A 23356-nucleotide genomic window follows, 5' to 3' on the forward strand; every position below is an offset into this window, starting at 1 on the left:
AAAATCTTTCAATGAAATCGGTTTATGCAATATGTTTTTATTTTTATTTTTAAAACATGAACACTACCCCCATCCGTTCACATCATAGTTGTGTAGGTTCCCCAGAACCATACACCCAACCGCACATGCCATTTAGACCCTGAGCACAAAGCCGAGAAGTCTGCAGATAATCTTCCTTCAACAATACCCCCCCAAATGACAATGAATGTATTAAATTGAAAACAATGATTAATCACTTAAAACATAACAAATATTTCATACTTAGAAACCATATGCAGAAATACGGAAATCAGAATTCAAATCAATAATTCAGATATCAGATAAGCAGATCTCAGAAATCGATATGAAATACCTTAATTCAGAAGTTATATCAGAATATACAGCAAATCAAATATCAAATACTCGGTATTCAGATAAATTATTTAAATCAGTAATATAATACTGTTAGGAAACACACCTGTAACAGTCTGGGAAATCAGATAGGGAAGCCTATTACTGGGTATGTCGATCACGTTCTGCTGCAGCGCTAGACCCTACGAATTGGAAAAATCCTTATTGGAATCCTAATATAAATAATCTAAATATTATTTAAATAATATACTGAAACCTACGGGTAATTCTCGTATTACGCGGTTCAGACTGATCTGACGAATGGATAACACCGGACCTAATTGATCCTTGCTCAGGTGAAACACGAGTACCTTCATAAAATATTTTGTCGAATCAATTCCTTAACCAAAACTCTTAAAAATAATCAAAACATTAAGATACTAAGCCTTTTTGAGTTCACATGCTCGATTTGGGAATTTTGGGTCAGAATTTGGCAAAAATAGACTTCGGAATCAAACTCAGGACGTTGAAAAATATAAAGTATGACCTTTCGAAATTTCGAATTCTTGGTCAAAATTAAAGTCAACGAGGTTGACTGACGATTTGGAGACTTTCGGGTTTGAATTTAGCAAAACGGACCCCAAAAACGGATTTGGAACGTCGAAAACTATCAGGATAGGTATTCTTGGTCAAAAACAAAGGTCGTCTAATAGCTGGTCAAAGCCGGTCAAAGTTCTGGTCAAAGGAGGTCAACAAACTGTCAAACATTTTACACAAATAGAACCCTTTTTAAAAAAATTACCAAAATAGCACCCATTTCGAATTAATTCCCAGAATAGCACCAAAACCGAATTAATTCCCAGAATAGCACCGGTCAACGGTCAACGGTCAACGGGTCGGGTCGGGTCAACGGGTCGGGTAAACGGGTAAACGGTCGTGACCGGTCAAACCGGTCAAAACCGGTTCAAAACCGGTTTAAACCGGTCAAAACCGGTTTCCAGCGTTCACTCGCCTGCGGCGGCGCGTGTGGGCGCGTGCGACGTCCTCCGGGGCTCTAAAAATCACGGAAAAATTTCTAAAAATTATTTTGAGCGATTTCGAGATACTTACAAAGATCGGTTCAAATTTTTGAACGGCGGAGAGCTCGATTTCGACTCGGCCGAATCTTTGACTGATCCACCTCCCCACGCGCCGCCGTCAACGGAGATCGAGGATGACACCGGCGGACTCGGAACGGCACAAGGAACACGATGGTGCGGGAGGTGTCGTAAAAGGAGCAACGATCGACGATGAATTTAGGATTTTCTAGGCGATTGAGCTTAAAAAAAAACGTCGATGCTTTGACTTGAAATTCACGACGTTTGGCAGCGTTTCGCTTCAATTAAATTGAGGGGATTGTTCCTGACTCGATAACGAACACGATGGTACTTTCAAAACGACGATCGGAATTCGGACGGTGTCAGAATCGTCGTCGGAAGTTGAGGTGCGTGGGGTAAAAAACTTAGCAAATTGTTCTGGTATGAAACCAGAATCAATTTGCACGCATATAAGAAGAAGAACAATCTGCCGACACTCCTTGGCATTATTCAGTGATTGGTCACTGAATTTCCTCCACTTTTTAAAACATGCTACAAGTTTTAAAAACTTCCAATTAAATCCTCAAATTTCACCAATTAACTTAATTAAAACCTCAATTCCCAATTAAAAATATTATTTTAAAATTTTCGGGTTGTTACAGTTCTAGAATTGTGCAAACATCTTACCTTGTGAGGTTTTCTTGTAAGTTTGCAAATTTGTAATCTTCTCTTTGGGAAAAAGAGTGTTCTCAAGAGTTGGGGTATACTCTTGAGGGATTTTGTAAGGTTATCTCTTTGGCCTCTAAAGAAAGAACAAATTAGTGAATTTTTTGGAAAATCCTTAGTGTGGATAGCTAAGGTAGTGGACGTAGACTTTGTTTGAGAAAGTCGAACCACTGTAAATCGCTGTGCAATTTCTTTAAATTTTCTGTAAAAGCTTCCACGAAATTTTTAATTGCCAATTCACCCCCCTCTTGGCCGATTCCGTAGATCGATTAACTCAACAATTGGTATCAGAGCCTCACTCATTTGAAGGTTTAATCGCCTCTTGAGTCGATTCGGGAAGAGTTACATCGATTACCAAGTCATCAATGGCCTCCACTTCAAATTACGACTCCGGTCTTGATTCGATGCCCGTCAACAAGCCTCCTTTCTTCAATGGAGCTAATTACGCCTATTGGAAGAATAGAATGATGTACTTCATTCAAGCAAGTGACATGGGAGCATGGAATGCCGTAGAAGAAGGATACATCAAGCCTATCACTCATCCAAGGTTGTGGAGTGAAGGAGAGACAAGAATGTTCCAGCTCAACTCCAAAGCCATCCATATTATTTTTTTGTGCTCTTAGACCAGATGAATACGGAAGAGTTTCATCGTGTACAACCGCCAAAGAAATATGGGACAAGCTTCAAGTCACACATGAAGGTACATATGAGGTAAAGAAATCAAAAATTAGTATTCTAACGCATAGCTATGAAAATTTCAGGATGAAACCAAATGAAGACATCAAAGCTATGACGGATAGATTTTCAACGATTGTCAATGGTCTCAAATCATATGGAGAGATCATCTCAAATGAAAAGCTTGTGAGGAAGTTAGTCTACTCCCTCCCAAAATCATGGCAATCAAAGAAGACGGCAATCATCGAGTCTAAGGACCTATCGTCCTTAACTCTTGAAGAACTTATCGGTTCACTCCTCACTCATGAGATGATGCTCGAAGATAAGGTGGACCTTGATAAAGTTGAAGAGACACCAAAGGAAAAGGAGAAGAAGAAAAATATTGGAGTTGCTCTCAAATCCACAAAAGATGAGAGTGATTCTAATAATGATGATGATGACGAGGAAATGGCATTGTTTGCCAAACGGTTTAGAAAAATGATGAGACCTTACCAAGGAAGAAAATTCAAACGAAACGAAGGCCTAAAAAATGAACCAAAAGAGAACGACCCAATCATTTGCTATGAATGCAAAAAGCCGGGGCATGTCAAATATGATTACCCACAATTGAAGAAAAAGGGTCAATCAAAGAATAAGCACAAGGCTCATGTGGCTACATGGAGCGATGAAGAAGGTTCCGATGAAGAGGAACAAGAAGTAGCAAACTTGTGCTTGATGGCATTCGGGGAAGATTCTAAGGTAACCTCTAACTCATCCGATTTTGATGATTTATCTTATGATGAGTTATTTGAGGAGTACAATGGGTTGGCTTCGGATTATGAGAAATTGTTTTTAAAATATAAAAATGATGTTTCAAAATTGAAAAATGAAAACAAACTCATATCCAAAACCAACAACGATCTTGAAAGTAAAATCAAAGATTTGCAAATCAAACTAGAAGAGTTTGAAAAGAAAAATTTAGATTTGCAAAATTTACTTTCAAAGATCAATGATGATCATCAAAAGAAAATTGATGATCTTAAAACTTCTTTTGATAAAGTTGGAACAAAACATTTTGAAAAAGGTGGAAATTCAACATCCAACTTTGTTAGAAAAAGTTTTAGAAACTACAATCATAGAGGTCCCCAAAGAACCTCTAATGGAAAAATCATTAGAAGTATGTGGGTTCCTAAAGAACTCATTACTACTAAAGATAAGAATATCCTACACAAATGGATACCTAAGGGGACTAGGATTTTGGAAACTAATGAATATGGACCCAAAAGAATTTGGGTACCAAAAATCAAAAATTAATCTATGTTTGTAGGGAAAGGAGCATTGCTACAAGGCACGGGAAACAAATTCAAACTCATGGTACCTTGATAGTGGATGCTCAAGACATATGACCTGAGACAAAAGCCGGTTCATTGAGTTTAACGCCAAAAATAGAGGAGAAGTGACTTTTGGAGACAATTCAAAAGGTCACATTGAAGGTATTGGTACAATAGGTAATACCTCTTCCATACAAATTAAGAATGTTTTATATGTGAATGGATTAAAGCATAATCTATTGAGTATTAGTCAATTATGCGATAAAGGATTCAATGTCTTATTTGAAATTAATGGTTGTAAAGTCATTGACATTGCATCTAATCGGATTATGCTTGTTGGTCATAGAATAGGAAACATTTACATGGTGCATTTAGATTCTATTGATATGACTAATTTATGCCTAGTTGCTAAGGATGAGCATGATAGTTGGTTATGGCATAGGAGACTAGGTCATGCTAGTATGAGTGTTTTGCAACGGTTAATTCAAGGAGACTTAGTAAGAGGGTTGCCTAAGCTTAAATTTGATAATGATAAAATCTGTGATGCTTGTGCTAAAGGAAAACAAAAACGAGTTTCTTTTAAATCTATTAATGATGTATCAACTAGTAGAGTATTACAATTGATCCATTTAGATCTTTTTGGGCCAACTAGAACTACTAGCTTGGGAGGAAAACAATATGCATTTGTCTTGGTAGATGACTATTCTAGATACACTTGGGTTCTATTCTTAAGTACTAAAGATGAAGCATTAGAAAATTTCATCATATTTTCAAAAATAATCCAAAATGAAAAAGGTTACTCTATCACTAGTGTTAGAAGTGATCATGGAACTGAATTTGAAAATCTTGGATTTATTGAGTTTTGTAATTCTAATGGTATTAGCCATAATTTTTCAGCACCTAGAACCCCTCAACAAAATGGAGTTGTTGAGAGGAAAAATCGAACTTTAGAAGAAATGGCTAGAACCATGCTTTGTGAAAATAATTTGCCAAAATATTTTTGGGCGGAAGCCACAAATACCGCTTGTTATGTTGTAAATCGAGTAATGATTAGGCCAATTTTAAAGAAAACTCCATATGAAATTCTCAAAAATAAAAAGCCTAACATTAGCTATTTTCATCCTTTTGGATGTAAATGTTTTGTTTTAAATAACGGTAAAGAAAATCTTGGCAAATTTGATGCTAAAAGTGATGAAGGAATTTTTCTGGGTTATTCCTTAAATTCTAAAGCTTATCGTGTATTTAATAAAAGAACTTTAGTTGTAGAAGAGTCTATACATGTTGTTTTCGATGATAATCCCCTTCCAAGGAAGGATTCTTCTGTTAATGATGATGTAGGTATTGCACAAGCAAATGACGTTAGACATGACGTTGGAGAATCATCATCAAAGGAAGAAAAAAAAGATGAGGAAACTCATGATCCCCTCGAGAATCCAACCATTGAAGAAAGGGAAGTATCTTTTCCAAGAGAGTACAACTATGTCAAGGATGGTGAAATTATAGGTGATCCATCAAAAGGGGTAACTACTCGATCTTCTCTTAGAAATATCTGTAATTATGTTGCATTTATTTCATGCATAGAGCCTAAGAACATCAAAGAAGCATTAAAAGATGAACATTGGATTATGGCTATGCAAGAAGAATTAAATCAATTTGAGAGAAGTAAAGTATGGACATTAGTTGAAAGGCCTAGTAATAAATCTACTGTAGGTACTAGATGGGTTTTTAGAAATAAACTTGATGAAAGTGGTAATATAGTGAGGAACAAGGCTAGACTTGTTGCTCAAGGCTATACTCAAGAAGAGGGCATAGACTATGATGAAACATACGCTCATGTAGCTAGGATGGAAGCAATTAGAATGTTATTAGCATTTGCATGTTTTCATGAATTTAAATTATATCAAATGGATGTTAAAAGTGCATTTTTAAATGGTTTTATAAAAGAAGAAGTGTATGTGGAACAACCTCCAGGTTTTGAAGATTCAAAATTTCCAGATCACGTTCTTAAATTGACAAAAGCTCTTTATGGTTTAAAACAAGCTCCTAGAGCTTGGTATGAAAGATTGTCAAATTTTTTAATTGAAAAAGGTTTTTCAAAAGGAAAGGTTGACACTACATTGTTTTTAAAACATAAAGGTAAAGATTTATTAGTAGTTCAAATTTATGTTGATGATATAATATTTGGCTCTACTAATGATGTTCTTTGCCAAGAGTTTTCTAAGCTAATGCAAAGTGAGTTTGAGATGAGCATGATGGGGGAGCTCTCATTTTTCTTGGGACTCCAAATCAAGCAAAGAAAAGATGACATCTTCATTAATCAAGCTAAGTATGTCAAAGATATGCTCAAGAAGTTTGGACTGGAAAATGGGAAACCTCATAACACTCCAATGAGCTCTTCAACAAAGCTTGACTTAGATGAAGGAGGTAAATGTGTAGATGTTAAATTATATAGGTCAATGATTGGCTCTTTGCTTTATCTAACTGCAAGTAGACCGGACATTATGTTTAGTGTTTGCTTATGTGCTAGATTTCAATCATGTCCTAAGGAATCACATTTACTAGCTGTTAAGAGAATCTTTAGATACCTTAAGGACACTCCTAGTTTAGGACTTTGGTATCCTAGAGACTCTAGCTTTAGCTTGCATGCCTTTTCTGATGCGGATTATGGAGGATGCAAATTAGATAGGAAAAGCACCTCCGGTACTTGTCAATTCCTTGGAAATATGCTGATTTCTTGGTTTTCAAAGAAGCAAAATTGTGTTGCATTATCTACCACTGAAGCGGAATACATTTCAGCCGGTAGTTGTTGTGCACAAGTTTTATGGATGAAACAACAACTTTTTGATTATGGAATTGAAGTAGGTACCATTCCTATCAAGTGTGACAATACTAGTGCTATTTGTCTCACTAAAAATCCCATCCAACACTCTAGAACTAAGCACATTGAAATAAGACATCACTTCATTAGGGACCATGTCACTAAGGAAGATGTAGTTCTAGAATTTGTTGATACTTTGCACCAATTAGCGGATATTTTTACAAAACCCTTAGATAAAGAAAGATTTTGGACACTTAGAAGAGAATTAGGTTTAACTGACCTATCTTCACTTAGTGTTTAAAATAATTTAGCACTTTTAATAAATACTGAAAAATGCTTATAATAATAATTTTTGATTGTATTTTTGCTATTAGTTAGGGGGAGTTTATGATTCTTAATAAAAATTAATTTTATGTTCAAATAAAGTTTGAAGATTAATTTGATTGATTGAACATAATTAATTTTTGATATATGAGTTGCCATTACCATTAGAGCCAAATTATTTAGCATTTTAAGTGTTTAAAACGGATTTTTGACATTTTTGTGCTTCATGCACCGATGCATTTAACAATGCATCGATGCATCCTTGAATATGCATCGATGCATAAGACCATGCACCGATGCATCCGTCGGGTTTTAGGTTTTAAAGGCTTCATCTTCTTTATTTTTCAAAACCTAAACTCTAAACTTCTCACGGTTGTTCGTCCCCTTCTCACCCTAAATCTCCATTTTTCTCAAAACCTTCGGGAAATCATCGGATTCTTCAAGATTTTTATCCTACAAACCTGCTACACTCATTAAATCGTGCAAAACATCTCTTCATTCCCCTCAATCCGAATTTTTCAAGGTATTTTCACAAAAACTCTATTTCATTAAATTTTTGAACTTAGGACTAGTTTAGATTAGTTCTAGTTTGAAATAATTATCGGGCATTGGCTATATGATGATTCTAAACTAGTTTCTACAATGAATTTCATCAAAAACGCATAATCTTTCAAAATTGTTTTTGAAATTTCGAATTAAAAAAAATCGAAAATTACTGATTCAATTGTGTTGTTTTCATGAAAACTATGTGTATTATGACATTAATTTTAAATAGTTTTCAAAAATTTGCCCATTAGGACTTTGTTAGAGAACCTTGAATTATTGAGGACTCATTTGAGTTTTGGGATTAATTGTTGTGCATACATGTGTTTTAAAATTGCAGGTGATATTTCTTTTCCGATTTCCCTAACCATGTCTAATCCCAAACGCCCTAGGTCATCCTCGAGTCGGTCTCACTAAAACCGTCCTCCCGCTCCTAGACCTCAAAATCCATCCAATATTCCTTCATCCCTCATTAGTACTTGTTTTAACATGCCTGAAAACCGTAGGGATGAATTGTACTCTAGGTACATGAACTCCTTCCAATCCTATCGTATTAGGGAAGAGCGTATTCATTCTCTACAAGCTATGATAAAACTTGAATTTGAATATCTCTCAATTCTTCGCCGATGGAAGTTTGATAAACTCTTTTCTCTTCAACCCATCGTCTTTCACCAACTTGTCCGCATCTTTTATTCCAATACGGTTTGTATTCAGAACACAACTCAGTGCGGTACTATAGCGATTAGATCCTATCTTTTAGGACAATATATCACTATTACTTCTGAATCCATCGCATCTCATTTTGGTTTAGATGACGAGGGTTTATTTAATGAGAAGGAAGATGTGGAATATCCATATCTTCCTAATGCTAGTGTCAGTACCTTTAGGTCTCACCACGATCGATTTCTTCACTTAATGATCTCTTGGTGGTTTAGACCATCCGCAGGTCAGTACTCCACACTACGTACTAAAGACTTATGGTGGATGCACTGTATAAAGAACAAAAAGAAAATCAATTTTCCACATATTGTCTTTAGCGCGCTTATCGATATCATAAACATCATTCCCTCAAAGCATGTAGAAACCCTACCTTATGGTTGTCTACTAAGCAATTTGTTTATCAAACTCGGTCTAGATGTCTCCCTTGACAATCCTATTCCGCTCCAAAACCCAATCAATATCACATCCTTAAAGAAATCGGATTGGAAATTGGATGAGAACACCGAACTATGGTCTTTTCGACCCGGTAAGCAAACCCCGGGAGCTAGTTCTTCACGAGCTGCTCCTAGTTCTTCTCGTGTTCCTCCTCCTCCTCCAGCTCCTGACGCTGATAATGATCCAGAGCTTCAAAGGCTTATGAGAGATATTGACGAGGAAGTACCAGCTCGGTAAGATGATCAAACGCCACCTTATTTCCAATCTTTTCTAGAGTCGTTTGATCTGCGTTTTGCTTCCATGGAGTCTACGATAACTGAGTTTCAGAGGGAGATGCGTGATCATATGGATGCTCTTACTCTTGAAGTTAGAGCTCATTATCCTCCTCCTCCTCCCGATTCCGCTATGGATGATTAAACGTTATTTGATGATATTTGGTTTTAAACTTTAAGAACTTGGATTGTTAAACTTTTTGATTTGAATGTTTATGTTTATTTGGATGTTTGGATGCTTGAATGTTTGAACTTAATTTTAATATATTTGGTTTGAATTTTATTCATTTTGCATCATTAGATATATGACCAATTATGCCATTTCACATTTTATTATGAATATTGTTTATGAAAACTAATGGCTAATCTCTCTTTTGATTGTGATCTTAGCAGCTTATTATTAATATATCAATTGGCTAATGTTTTTCAAAATTCTTGTTTAAAACGTTTATATAGAGTCTTTTTGATTTAACAAAAAGGGGGAGAAAATTTAAGATGTGCTATAGTAAGGGGGAGTAAGTTTTTCAAAATCGATTTCAAAAATAATTTCTTAAACAAATCTTAAAATTACTCAAATGTTTTGTTATATCAAAAAGGGGGAGATTGTTGAAAACATTTTTGATATTTCGATATAACAAATTAAGTTAAATGAATTTTAAGATTTTACAAATGATTTTACAATTTTATATTCCATTCAATTAACCGAATATCAAATTATTACTCCAAGTTTTTCAAGATCAATTTTAATCCTTACTAAATGTGTAAAATTATGATTTGTACTTAAACTATTTTTGAAACAATTTTCACAAAGTATTTTGAACCAAAAACAAGCCTTAAATCAATTATTCAAAGGCATGCACCGATGCATCAGTACATGCATCGATGCATCAATGAATTAATTGAACATCGAATGCATTCCATGCACCGATGCACTCTCCATGCATCGATGCACTCTGAATATTTTCAAAACATCGAATGCTTTTGATGCATCGATGCACAAGCCATGCATCGATGCATCAGGCTATTTTTCAAACATCGAATGCATTTCATGCATCGATGCACACTTGGTGCACCGATGCATCAAGTGTTCCAACGGTCAAAATATTTGAATTTTACACGAATGCACCGATGCATACTTGATCATGCATCGATGCATGAGACGCTCCACCTAGAAAAATTAATTGTTTTCACACTTAAACGGCTCTATTATCCCCACTAATTATCACCAATGTTCAGAATTGATTCAAGGGGTATTTAAACAAGTTCTGGAGCCATTGATCAAGAACAAGAAACATCAATCAACTAGAATCAAGAGAGAATCAAAGAGAAAGCATCAAACCTCAAGTTTGAGTATTTCAAGCCTATTTTTCATCCAATATTCATTTGCTTTCAAGAACACTTTTGTACTCAATTGTATTTATCCTTGAGTGTTCTTTTCTTTGTTCTAGAATTGTGCAAACATCTTACCTTGTGAGGTTTTCTTGTAAGTTTGCAAATTTGTAATCTTCTCTTTGGGAAAAAGAGTGTTCTCAAGAGTTGGGGTATACTCTTGAGGGATTTTGTAAGGTTATCTCTTTGGCCTCAAAAGAAAGAACAAATTAGTGAATTTTTTGGAAAATCCTTAGTGTGGATAGCTAAGGTAGTGGACGTAGACTTTGTTTGAGAAAGTCGAACCATTGTAAATCGCTGTGCAATTTCTTTAAATTTTCTGTAAAAGCTTCCACGAAATTTTTAATTGCCAATTGTCCCCCCTCTTGGCCGATTCCGTAGATCGATTAACTCAACAAACTTGTTATCAAAGTGGGTTCCCTCATCACTAATGATAGCACGAGGTACTCCAAACCGAGTGAAAATATACTTGTGCAAAAACTTGAGTACGGTCTTGGAGTCATTCCTTGATGTTTCTATTGCTTCCACCCATTTTGACACATAATCCACAGCAAGCAATATATATAATTTTCCTTTAGAAGATGGGAATGGTCCCATGAAATCGATGCCCCACACATCAAACAGCTCTATCTCTAAAATATTTTACAACGGCTTTTCATGTCGTCTGGAGATGTTTCCAGCCCGTTGGCATCGATCACATCCTTTGTAAAATGCTTGGGCATCTTTAAACAGAGTTGGCCAGTAAAAGCCTGATTGCAGGACCTTAGAAGCAGTTCTTGCTCCACCAAAATGGCCTCCAGTTGGGGCCGAATGACAATGGTACAAAATATCACTTTGCTCCTCTTTAGGTACACATCGTCTAATGAGCTGATCGACACAATGCTTGAATAAATATGGCTCATCCCAAAAATAGTACCTTGCATCGTGCTTGAACTTCTTTTTAGCCTGACTATTCAAATCAAAAGGTACAATTCCACTAACAAGAAAATTAACAAGGTCAGCGTACTACGAGATTGTCGTGGCATATAAAATTTTCTCATCAGGAAATTCCTCTTGGATATCTACAGTGTCATGGCATTCAGAATTGTTCTCTAGCCTAGATAAGTGATCAGTAACTTGATTTTCAGTTCCTTTTCTATCTACCACCTCTAAGTCAAATTCTTGCAAAAGTAAGATCCACCTAATAAGTCTAGTTCACTAAGTATTTTATAGCCGAATGATCAGTGTGAACAATAACTTTAGTGCCTATTAGGTAGGGTCTATATTTATCAAAAGAAAATACCACGGCAAGTAATTCTTTCTCAGTGGTGGTGTAGTTCAATTGTGCTTCATTTAAAGTGCGGCTAGAGTAATAAATAACATGAAACATTTTACCTCGGCGTTGCCCCAGAATAGCTCCTATGGCATAATCTCTTGCATCACACATCAACTCAAATGGTGATGTCCAATCGGGAGGGACTACAATGGGTGCCGAGATCAGTTGTCATTTCAGCTCAGTAAATGCGCCGAGGCATAATTCGTCAAACACAAAGGGTTGGTTTTGTTGAAGCAATGTGCATAAGGGCCTAGAAATCTTGGAGAAGTTAAACCTTCTATAGAATCCAGTATGTCCAAGAAAACTTCTTATGCCCTTGACCGAAGTTGGTGGTGGCAACTTTTCAATCACTTCAATCTTCGCCTTAGCAATCTCAATACCCTTGTGAGAAATTTTGTGGCCTAATACAATGCCTTCAGTCACCATGAAGTGACATTTTTCCCAATTTAAGACAAACTCAGCCTCCTCGCATCTCTTGAGAACTTTTGCTAAATTGCCGAGGCATCGTTCAAAATCGTCCCCACAAACAGAAAAGTCGTCCATGAAAATCTCCAGAAAATCCTCAACCATGTCTGAAAATATGGCTTGCATACAACGCTGATATGTTGCCGGGGCATTACAGAGTCCAAAAGGCATCCTCCTAAAGGCAAAAGTGTCATAGGGACAAGTAAATGTAGTATTCTCCTGGTCCTCTGGTGCGATGGCAATTTGATTGTACCCCGAGTACCCATCCAAAAAGCAATAGAATGCTTTGCCGGCTAATCGATCCAACATTTGGCCGATGAAAGGTAGAAGAAAATGGTCCTTCTTTGTAGCTTTGTTGAGTTTTCTATAGTCCATGCATATCTTTCATCCGGTCACAGTGCGAGTGGATAATAGCTCATTATCCTCATTAGTAACCACCGTCGTGCCTCCTTTCTTCGAAACATATTGGATAGGGCTCACCCATGAGCTATTTGAGATAGCGTATATCACTCCAGCATCAAGCCATTTCAGAATTTCTTTCATCACCACTTGCTTTATAACAGGGTTGAGTCTTCTTTGTGGTTCTATTGAATTGCCGTGGAAATCTTCAAGCAGAATCTTGTGCATGCAGATCGTGGGACTTATGCCTTTCAAATCGGCCATAGTCCAACCAATTGTTTTTTTATGCTGCATCAATACACTTAACAAACTTTGCTCTTGATTAGTAGTAAGGTTAGTGGAAATAATCACCGGTAAAGTCTCATTGCTACCTAAGTATACATATTTAAGATGCCCTGACAAATTCTTAAGCTCTAGAGTGGGTGCATGCATCAATGAAGGCTTAGGATGAATAAATTCATCAAAATTTAGAGGTTCAAAATTCATACATGATCTATCTTGTAGTAAGCTAGATTGTTCCTCCAACATTGGAAAGTTGTCGGACTCCACTAAGCTTTCATCATCCACCCAATATTCATTTTCTGCTAGCTGAATAAAATTGTTCTGGAAAATATGTTCAGTCTCTTCTTCAATCACTGAGTTCAATTCAGAAATGCCTTGGCATTCTTCAGTGTCATCAACATATTTGAGCGTTCGAAAAACATTGACAGTCACATACTGATCAGCCACTCTCATGGTGAGTTCATCTTTTTCACAGTCAATCAAGATACGTCCAGTGGCTAGGAAATGTCTTCCCAGAATGATTGGTGCCTTGGCATCAACTTCACAGTCCAGAATTAAGAAGTTGACTGGAAACACAAACTTATCCATCCTTACTATGACATCCTCGACTCTCCCTTCAGGTTTCACATGGGATATGTCGGCAAGTTGTAAAATAACTGAGGTGGGTCTTGCATCTCCTATGCCAAGCTTCAAGAATATTGATTTCGGCATTAAGTTGACACTTGAACCAAGATCACATAGAGCCTTTCCAACGAAATTAGCTCTAATTGAACAAGGAATAATGAAGCTGCCCGGATCATTTCTCTTTAGCAACAACGTACTCAATGAAGAACAAAATTATGTTACCGTGACAAAAGTCTCTACTTTCTCTTCTTGGTACAGATTTCCTTCAGAAATTTGGCATACATCGGCATCTGTTCAACAACTTCCAAGAGAGGTATGTTGATATGGAGCTGATCAAGAATGTCCATGAACTTCTTGAACTAAACTTCATCATTATGCTTCTTCAATCTTTGCGGGAAGGGTGGGGGAGGTCTAGTTTCCTTAGCTGCAGGAATAGAGTTTGCTATTGCCTTGGCATTAGAATCTGGTACCTTAGCAGAATCCTCCTCCTTGTCCTTCTCAGTAACTCTATTATCATGTAATTCAACTTCAGTAGTGGGATTAGAATCATCATGTTGTGGCCCACTATCATTGACTTGTCGATTGATTTGTGTTCCACTCCTAAGAGTTAACACATTGCAGTGCTCTTTTCCAGGTGCTCTAGTGACTTCAGTATCACTTGGAAAACGTCCTTGCTGACGCTCTTGTAATGCCGTAGCAATCTGACCAACTTGACCTTCCAAAGCTCTCAGAGACGAGCTATGGCTTTGAAGTAAGGCGCCTTGACTATGAAGTAAAGCTCCTTGATTCTTAATTAAAGTAGAATGGTCTTGCATCATTGTCTTCGTAGTGGATATGAACTCTTGAATTGTAGCTTCCAATGAACTCATGCTTGCTGAAGATGAAGCTCCTTTGTTGGAATTATGCCATGGCATAGCATTTTGGTAACCTTGAGGCTCATTGTGATTCTGTTGCCGAGTAGGTTGATTAACATTGTGGGCTCCTTGATTTCCCCATGAAAAATTGGGATGCTGAAGCCATCCAGCATTATAAGTGTTAGAATAAGGATTGTTGTTGCCTCGATTGTAATTACCTACAAAGTTGATGGACTCATGGTTGGTTGGGCATTCGCTCTCGTGATGATTGTCTTGGCATAACAGACATGCCAGGCTAGTTGCTTTCACTTCCTTCACATCAGTGGAACGTTATAAGGTCTTCAACATATTAGTGATGGCTGAGAGTTGAGCGGACACCGAATCCTTGGTATCTAACTCAAATGCTCCAGGTGTTCTCATTCCACTCCCAAGCCTTGAGGAAGAAAACTGATAATCATTATTAGCAATTCTGTCCAATATAGCAAACGCCTCAATAGGTGATTTATCCAGCAATGTCTCATTTGCCGAGGCATCCAGTAACATCCTCGTGGGTGCATTGACTCCATTATAGAACATGACTACTTGAGTCCAATCATGAAAACCATGATTTGAACACTTCTGAAGCAAACTCTTGTAACGATCCCAACACTCATACATGGATTTGTCGTCGCCCTGGCGAAAAGAAGATATTTCATTCCTTAGCTGCGTATTCATGTTTGGTGGGTTGTACCTCAATAAGAAACTCTTGCAAAGATCGGCCCATGATTCCATAGAACCGGCTGGTACACCACTCAACCAAGCCCTTGCTCGGTCATGTAATGAATACGGAAAAAACTTTAATTTCAGAAAATCCTCATGCACTCCTTCTTGGCGAAAAGAATCACAAACTTCCAGAAAATTGAGAATATGTTTCCTGGCATCTTCAGTTGGCATACCCCTAAACTGACCAATAGAATTCAACATGTTGAACATGACTGGTTTCAGCTCGAAATGTACAGCTTGAATTTCAGGTGCCACAATCCCAAGATTCAGATCATCCAGTATCAGATTTAAGTGATCGCAAATAACGTGCGGCCTAACAACAGGATCAGCATTGTCTAATGCCGCGGCATTATGATTTCCATCATCCTGACCAATGCCTTGGTTTCCAATCTGATACATATTTCTTTGAGCACGTCTTCTTCTTCTTCTAAAGAGTATTTCAATCTCAGGTTCTATTGGTTCCAAAGGATCTTCAGAATTTCTTCTAGGCATACACTAATTAAACCTGAAAATAAAACAAAAGTATCAAGTAAACTATACACAAATAAAAATGCAAAACAAAATAAAATGCTCTGGCAAAACTAAATAACTTCAGGCTGCCAATGCCCGGAAACGGCGCCAAAAACTTGTTCGTGTGTTGTGAGTACTATAAATTATACACAAATAATGTGCAAGTATACACAATCGCTCAAGTAATATAATGATGAGTGAGTATCGTCTCCACAGGGATTGGGTGAAATTACTAAAGTCTAACCAAAGCAATGCACTAAATTATCTAAGTATAGTTAGTCTTGATATATACAAATGTCACGGTAATGTAAATATATATACTGGTGGATATGTAGTGATGGTCTGATGGTGTAGCAAATGGAAATGCAATGGCAATGATGGTTGTTTAATGTTGAGTATGGTGAAATGTCAATGCAATGAAAAATGGTAAAAACAGTAAATAAAGATAAACTGAAAAGAAAATAATCCTCACGTGACAAGCTTCCAAGAGAATGAATGGTAGGGATTGATCTAAGGATGCTAAACTTATTTCTCAAGTATATTTAAGCTAACTGGTCTTTACTTACTCGACAGGGCTTTCCTAAAGTGTTCTAAAGAACCTAACAGAATAGGATGCCAAGGCATCTGCTCTCACTCAACGATGTTGGTCAGCCTACCCTATTGATAAAGACACCCTTTTTAGTCATTGAAATCCTAGCCTAGCCTCTTTCGAGATCTAAGGGATTAAGTTATAATATTCCTAGGCCGGTTCAAAGCCCCTTGAAAATACTATAACCCATTGCTTATGAGGATCTTATCTTGCGTTTCTTCCGAATACTTACAAGTATTTTTAGCTTAGGATTCTTCCGAATACCTAACCTTCATCTAAGAAATGGACATTTCCATGCCTCTTACAAGCCTAGATGGTGAAGCATTCATAAGCAAAGCAAATAAAAAACCAAAATAAACTTAAATATACCATTAAAAATAAAGTTCAAACAACCATTAAATCAACCACCACCAAATAAGTTAGTTCATGGTGGGGTTCAAAATATCCAAACACAAAGTCATGAAAATATTTGTTCCAACAACCCACAAATAAATATAAAATAGCAGCAAAAAGGAAGTTGAGAAGAAGCCTTCAACGAGCCACCGGAGGTCTCCTCTCGACCACCGTGAACCACCTAGCTCGCTAGCTCCTTTCGGCTCCTAGCTCGCCACTCCTTGGAGCTTTATCAATGGAGGAATATCCCAAGGAAGAAGAAGGGAAAAGGAAAAATAAAAATCTGATTTTTGCTACCGTATGTGTCCTCTCCTTTTTTTCCACTTTTTTTCCTCCCCATGAGGTATCATATATAATAAAAAATATCTAGGGGTAATGGTGAGGTTGTTGGGTGCAAAATACCCCTCATACCCCTAGAATCACATGTTGGGTGTGAACCTTATCCTCCAAGTGGTAGTGGTCATTTGACAGCTCTGGCAGGCGGTTACAGCAGTCCTTCACGTGCAGAGACAGTTTTCCAGTGCCAGCTGTCCTTATGCAGAGATATTTTTTTTTGTCTTTTTCTGCGCCGGAAATGCCAAGGCATTTCAATCTGCTTTAGCAAAGTGTGATGCCGTGACATTGCTTCCCAAAGAATCCTTTTGCTTGCTATTCCCTGCACACCACAAACAAACTGCACCATTAAGACATAAAATAGCACAACCACCACAAATGCACTATATGCAACTACATGATCCTAAAATGCCTAAATGAGCTTTTAAACAAACAATAACTTAAGTGAAAAAGGCCTTAAAAGTAGCCTTTTTAGGAAGTTAACAACCTTCCTTGTAACCCAGAAAAATGCACTCCTTCAATTTTGCATCAAGTTTGGATCTCTCATCAGCAGGTACATGCACATAAGCAGGACAACCAAAAATCCGTAAGTGATCAAAACTAACTTCATGACCAGTCCATACCTCTTCTGCAACTTTCCCAGCCAATGATGCCCTTGGCAATCTATTGATAAGATAACACGCCATGTTAACAGCCTCAGCCAGAAGTGTTTGGGAAGCTCCGCATTCAACCGCAAACATCTGGCTCTTTCATTCAACGAACTGTTCATCCGTTCCGCAACACCATTCTGTTGTGGTGTCTTACGCACTGTAAAATGCCTCTTAATCCCGTGCTCCTTACAGAAGTTTAGAAATTGTGTATCTGTGTACTCCGTACCATTGTCAGACCGCAAACACTTGATTTTTCATCCTGTTTGGTTTTCTACCTCAGCTTTCCATAGCTTGAACTTCTCAAAAATGTTGGACTTGTGTTTCAAAAAATACACCCAAACTTTCCATGAAAAATTGTCAATGAAAGTAACATAATACCTAGATACACCCAAAGACGATGTCGTGGAAGGCCCCCCATACATCAGAATGTACATAATCAAGAATCCCTTCAGTTGTGTGCTTCACAGTCTTGAAACGAACTTTAGTATGTTTACCAAGAACACAATACTTGCAAAAATCAAGCTTACAGCTTTTAACACCATGCAACAGATTTATTTTATGTAATTCAGCCATACCACGTTCACTAAGATGAGCAAGACACATATGCCACAGTTTGGTTGTATCATCACAAGACTCAACAGAATGAACTACACCTACAATGGTACTCCCTAACAATCTGTAAATATTCCCTGCAGTCATCTTGCCTTTCATCACAGTCAAAGCACCTTTAACAATCCGAATGGTTTCCCTATCCTCATCAGCCTTAGGGATAAAACCATTCTTGTACAAAGTGCCCAAAGAAATCAAATTCTTCTTCAAATCTGGGATATGCCGAACACCACTCAACGTCCGAACAGAGCCATCATACACCTAAATTCTGACCTCACCAATACCAACAATATTGCAACATTGATCATCACCCAAATAAACAGAACCAGAATTAACCGACCTGTATGTCGAAAATTATTCCCTATTTGGCGTGATGTGATAAGAACATCCTGAATCAAGAATCCAAACATCCGTCAATTGAGTCGTTGAAATAGAAAGTATATCACCCTCACTGCAATCAGAATTGTCATCCTCGACCACATTCACAGACTTGGATGAATCATCACGCTTCTCATCAGTCTTGTTTTTCAACTTCGGATAGTCTCGCTTCATATGTCCCGCCTCCTTGCACTTGTAACAGTGAATTGTCTTCTTATCCCTAGATTTGGATCTGGAATTCCGCTTGTCAGACCCTACCTTCTTTGTTTTCCATCCACTGTCTCGATTACCCTTGACATATAAGTTATCGGCTTGAGAGCTTTCCCTTGCATTCTGCTTCTGCTGGTTGTGAGCCAACAAGGCTGCATTAATCTCCTCAACGTTGATAGTCTCTTTCCCATATATAAGAGTAGTCACCATGTATTCGTAAGAGGGAGGCAACGAACACAACAGAATCATCACTCTGTCTTCATCCTCAATTTTCACATCAAGCCGAGCCAAATCAGAAACGATTTGATTGAAGACATTCACGTGTTGTGCCAAATAATGATCGTCCTGCATCTTTAGCCCATACAGCCGCTGCTTTAGATACATTTTTGTCGTTAAGGATTTGGACATAAACTGACTTTCCAACTTCCTCCAAATTTCGTCTGGAGATGATAGATGCATGACGTGATACATGACCTCATCCGCCAAGCATAATCGTATGGTTCCTGTCGCTCGCTGTTGCAATTCTTCCCAATCTTCCTCCTCCATCGACGCCGACTTTGTAGGTCGCAAATCCTTCAGGATCCCCTGCTTCGCCAACTGATCCTTCACCCTCGTTTGCCATAATCCAAAGTTACCCTGACCATCGAATTTCGTAACTTCGAATTTTTCTCCTGACATCTGATACCAATTGTCGAAGAATCGGGAAAAGTAAATGAAAGAACACAAGAATTTTAACAAGGTTCGGCAATGTGCTTACATCCTCGGTGCCTAGGCGGCGCTAGAAATTTTATTCAATGTCTCATAGGTTTAAGTTACATCTCTATTTATAATAGAAAACCCTGGAGCATAGGTTTAGGTTACTCCGCTCAATCCCCTTTCCTCTTTATCGGTATATTTATGAGTCATACCTTACAGTATGAGCTTTGACGAAATAATCAGTTCCCCATTTGATCGCCTCAAGAGCGTGGGTGTACTCTCCGGCACCAGCGATCTCGTCGCCGTATTCGATGACACCCCACGAGAGCATGGTGATGGTGAAAGCCATCGGCAGCCCGAATTTCACATTGTCTCCGGCATCATAGTACCCTCCCACCAAGTCCACCTTTTCATATACAAAAACACATATCACAACACATACATATAACTTGATGAATATGGGGCTGAAATGGACAGCTTACTTACCCCTTGCTCAAGGCCATCGGTGATGCCGGAATGATGGCGCCAGGTGGCTCTTTGGTTGTGGGGTAAGCGGCCGGAGCGTTGGGATTCGAAGTAAAGGAGGCTTTTGGAAAGGGCTTCGCCATAGTTAAAAGCTTGAGTTGAAGGCAATATGGCCAAGAAAGATAACAGAATAGTGCAGCTCCAATGGAGAAGAAACTTGTTTTGACTTAAGTGTTGCCTTTTGTCCTCCATTGGAGCTTGAGCCTTTTTTTTTCCTTCAAAACTTGTTTGCTTTATCTGCCTCCTCATCTCTCCTTTTTCTCCTACATATGTTCTTTTAAATGACTAAGGATGTTAGTTAATAAAATTTGGTAATAAATTTAAACTTTGGATCAGAAAGATTTGTGTCCCACTTGTCATATCGTATTTTAATCTAACGTTTCTTTTATTTATTAGGTTAAACTATACGTTTAATGCAACGAATGCCAAAGTTTCACAACAGTTTTTCACCCCTACCAAGGGCCATGCAATAAGTAAACAAGTCTGGAAGCAACAGGACACGACCCAACCCTAGAGTTTGTTTTATTTAATCTCTATAAACGAATCGTAATTGTTTAAAAACCATGAATCTTGATCTGGTCTTTCTTGACGATGCCGGCGTTAACGAGGAAGTGCGAGACGTTCTTGCGTTGATCGCCTTGGAGCTGAATGATCTTGCCGAGCTCTTTATCCTTGACGACGTTACCGTTGCAGCAGAAATCCTTCTTCAGGCTCTTGAGGATCTTTTCGTAGCTCAGATCATGCCTCAGCCCTTGAACTGTTGTCAAGCTTTTCTTTCCGTTCCGTTGTTGGGTTCTGATATGAACATACTCTTTGGTCCCGGTGCCTCCAAATTCCCCGGCCTCAGCGAATGGATCGAATGTCGTCGGGATCTGAATGTCGAAATCAACCATGTACTTGGCTCTGTCGGAACTTGAAAAAACAATCTGTAGTAGATGCTTTGGAATACTAAAATTACTGCAACTAAAGCACAAACCTCTGAAATTTGTATGTTTTTGATCCGATGAGACACAATGGTGACATGAGAAGTGGGGGTTTATATAGTGAAAAGTTTTAACTGTCGTAAACGTTTTGAATTGGTCGTGATTAGAATATCGACACGTGGACGGTGGAGATTGAATTTCTGTTTATTTTTTTAATTGGGAATAATGATTATGAAATTCCCCCAATTGCTGTTCATGAGTTCATCCAAATCAACTTGGAATATATTATTAAAAATCAAATATTTGTTCTGCCTTTTGATTTGTTGGTGCCCATCATCCATTTTGATGCTAGGCAAGTTGCCTTATTATTATTAATATTATTATTATTAAATTTTTTACCTACTAGCTTTTGTGTTTTTGTTTTTATTTTGGATTAAATATAAAATTAAGTTTTTAAATTATAATGCTTTTTTATGTACATGTATTAAAATCTTTTTGATATGATTATAATGTCTAACGTTACAAATGTTACCATGTTATTATTTTAACTCTTCTAGTCATCAACGGTAATAATTTTCATCCATTAAGTGACTCGTTTCATAATCTGATAATTTTGAAATTTATATTTTTAAAAAAATATTAAAAATATTATTATATTTATAAGAAAAACCTAATTTCTCTTAAATTACAAAAAATCTCAATTCCGTAAAAACTACATATCCTAACCCTAATCCTAACTCCACCTTCATTTTCAATCACGACCACACCCACAGCCTCTCCTTTGCCATCTTCAATCCGACGACGTAATCCTTGCTATGGAGTCGCTGCGACCTTCGCGATGGTCAATGTTTTGTCATGTTTGTCGAGGTTGACTTTGTCGTGATTTCATCGCTGTTATGATGATTGTTCGTTGGGGAACAGGTCTTCAATGGAGGCACGAGCATATGGAAGTCCAATCAACGACAACAACGACGAGGAGCATGGTACATGGACTAAATTTAGTAAAGTTTGGGGGAGATCTTTATTTTTATTTTGAAATTTTTTTGTTTTTTATAAAAAATATATTTCTAATTTTTTTCAATAAAATTTTAAAAATTATCAGAAAGTGACATGGGTCACTTAATGGAAAAAATTAACAGCGTTTACAGCCTAGATACCTAAGGTCGTAAGGTTTGTAACAATAGACACCAAAATCATTCAAAAAATAGTTTAGTTACCTATTCGTAAAAAATATTAATTTAAACACTTATTTTATATTTAAGCTTTTTATTTTTGAATTAACGAGTCAGCTCAGAATCCGCGTCGCACCCTGATTTCGAAGCCCAGTGAAATGTGGGTCGAAGCCCATTATGTAGACAAAGTCAACAATGTGGGTTTTTGTTTTTTTTTTACTTAAGGGAACAGTTGGCTAATGCTTTTTGTGTCACCCCATATGCCACTTTAACACAGTATATTACTCCGATAATGATTATTAAGGTGAGTGATTCATTTATTATAAATTAATAATATTATTATTTAAAAATTTAATTTTAAAAATATAAATAAAAAGAGAAATTTAATTGAATATCAATGATCATTTAACAGTAAATGATCGTTTTGTTATAAATCGAGAATATCAAGGTTTAAATCGTTACCTTTAAAGCATCAGTGAAAAAAAGATAAATCTACTTAATATTAGTGGCCATTCATATAGTTTACCCATAAAGGTTTCGAAAAATGGGAAAATTAGAAAACGAACTTTCCCCTTGTTGAAATCGGTTTATCGTGTACCAGTTCGTCGTATAAAAGAGGAGCGAAAATCATCAACGATCCCAGTCTATCAGGTTTTAACCTGAAATGGTGAGAAATGATTGAAGAAACAGAGAAGAAAGGTAGGTTACAGAAAGAAGTTTTCAGTATTTTCATTCATAAAATCTCATTATGCCGATTACAATCTATATATTGCTTAGATTCATTCAATTATTTATTGACAACTGTAGATTCTTTCTAACAACCCATAATCGTTTCATTGGTCTAGCTCTGCCCGTGGAATTCCTCAGCCCAATTGCTTTGTTGTCTCAATTTGCCCCGTAATCTGTCCAAAGCCCATATCAAGTAATTCTCGTCCCTTCACTTCCCTTTTTTATAATTCAAAATCCCTAATTCATTTTCCCGTTTCCCGTTTCCCATTTCCCCTGTCTCCAATCCCTAATTGCTCATCCTTAATTCTCATTTTCTCATC

The 23356-nt window shown here is 37.3% G+C and overlaps 1 protein-coding gene, 1 long non-coding RNA gene and 1 pseudogene across 2 annotated transcripts; all 3 read right to left on the minus strand.

Annotated features, from left to right (window-relative positions):
* Positions 1 to 20448, minus strand: part of LOC120159035 — a 42110-nt pseudogene extending 21662 nt beyond the window's left edge.
* On the minus strand, positions 495 to 1472 carry LOC120159034. Its single transcript, XR_005519313.1, has 3 exons — positions 1441 to 1472; positions 612 to 701; positions 495 to 533 (listed from the first exon to the last, which is right to left on the minus strand). It is a non-coding gene; the product is annotated as an uncharacterized LOC120159034 (long non-coding RNA).
* A 282-nt stretch (positions 20449 to 20730) lies between the features above and the next one.
* LOC120159033 (protein translation factor SUI1 homolog) lies at positions 20731 to 21151 on the minus strand. The gene has a single exon (XM_039169713.1). It carries the CDS (start codon positions 21103 to 21105, stop codon positions 20767 to 20769), a length of 339 nt encoding a protein of 112 aa, XP_039025644.1. The 5' UTR covers positions 21106 to 21151; the 3' UTR covers positions 20731 to 20766.
* Positions 21152 to 23356: the final 2205 nt, after the last annotated feature.

This window comes from Hibiscus syriacus, unplaced genomic scaffold, assembly GCF_006381635.1.
Source record: "Hibiscus syriacus cultivar Baekdansim isolate YM2019G1 unplaced genomic scaffold, ASM638163v2 tig00111339_pilon, whole genome shotgun sequence".
NCBI lineage: Eukaryota > Viridiplantae > Streptophyta > Magnoliopsida > Malvales > Malvaceae > Hibiscus > Hibiscus syriacus.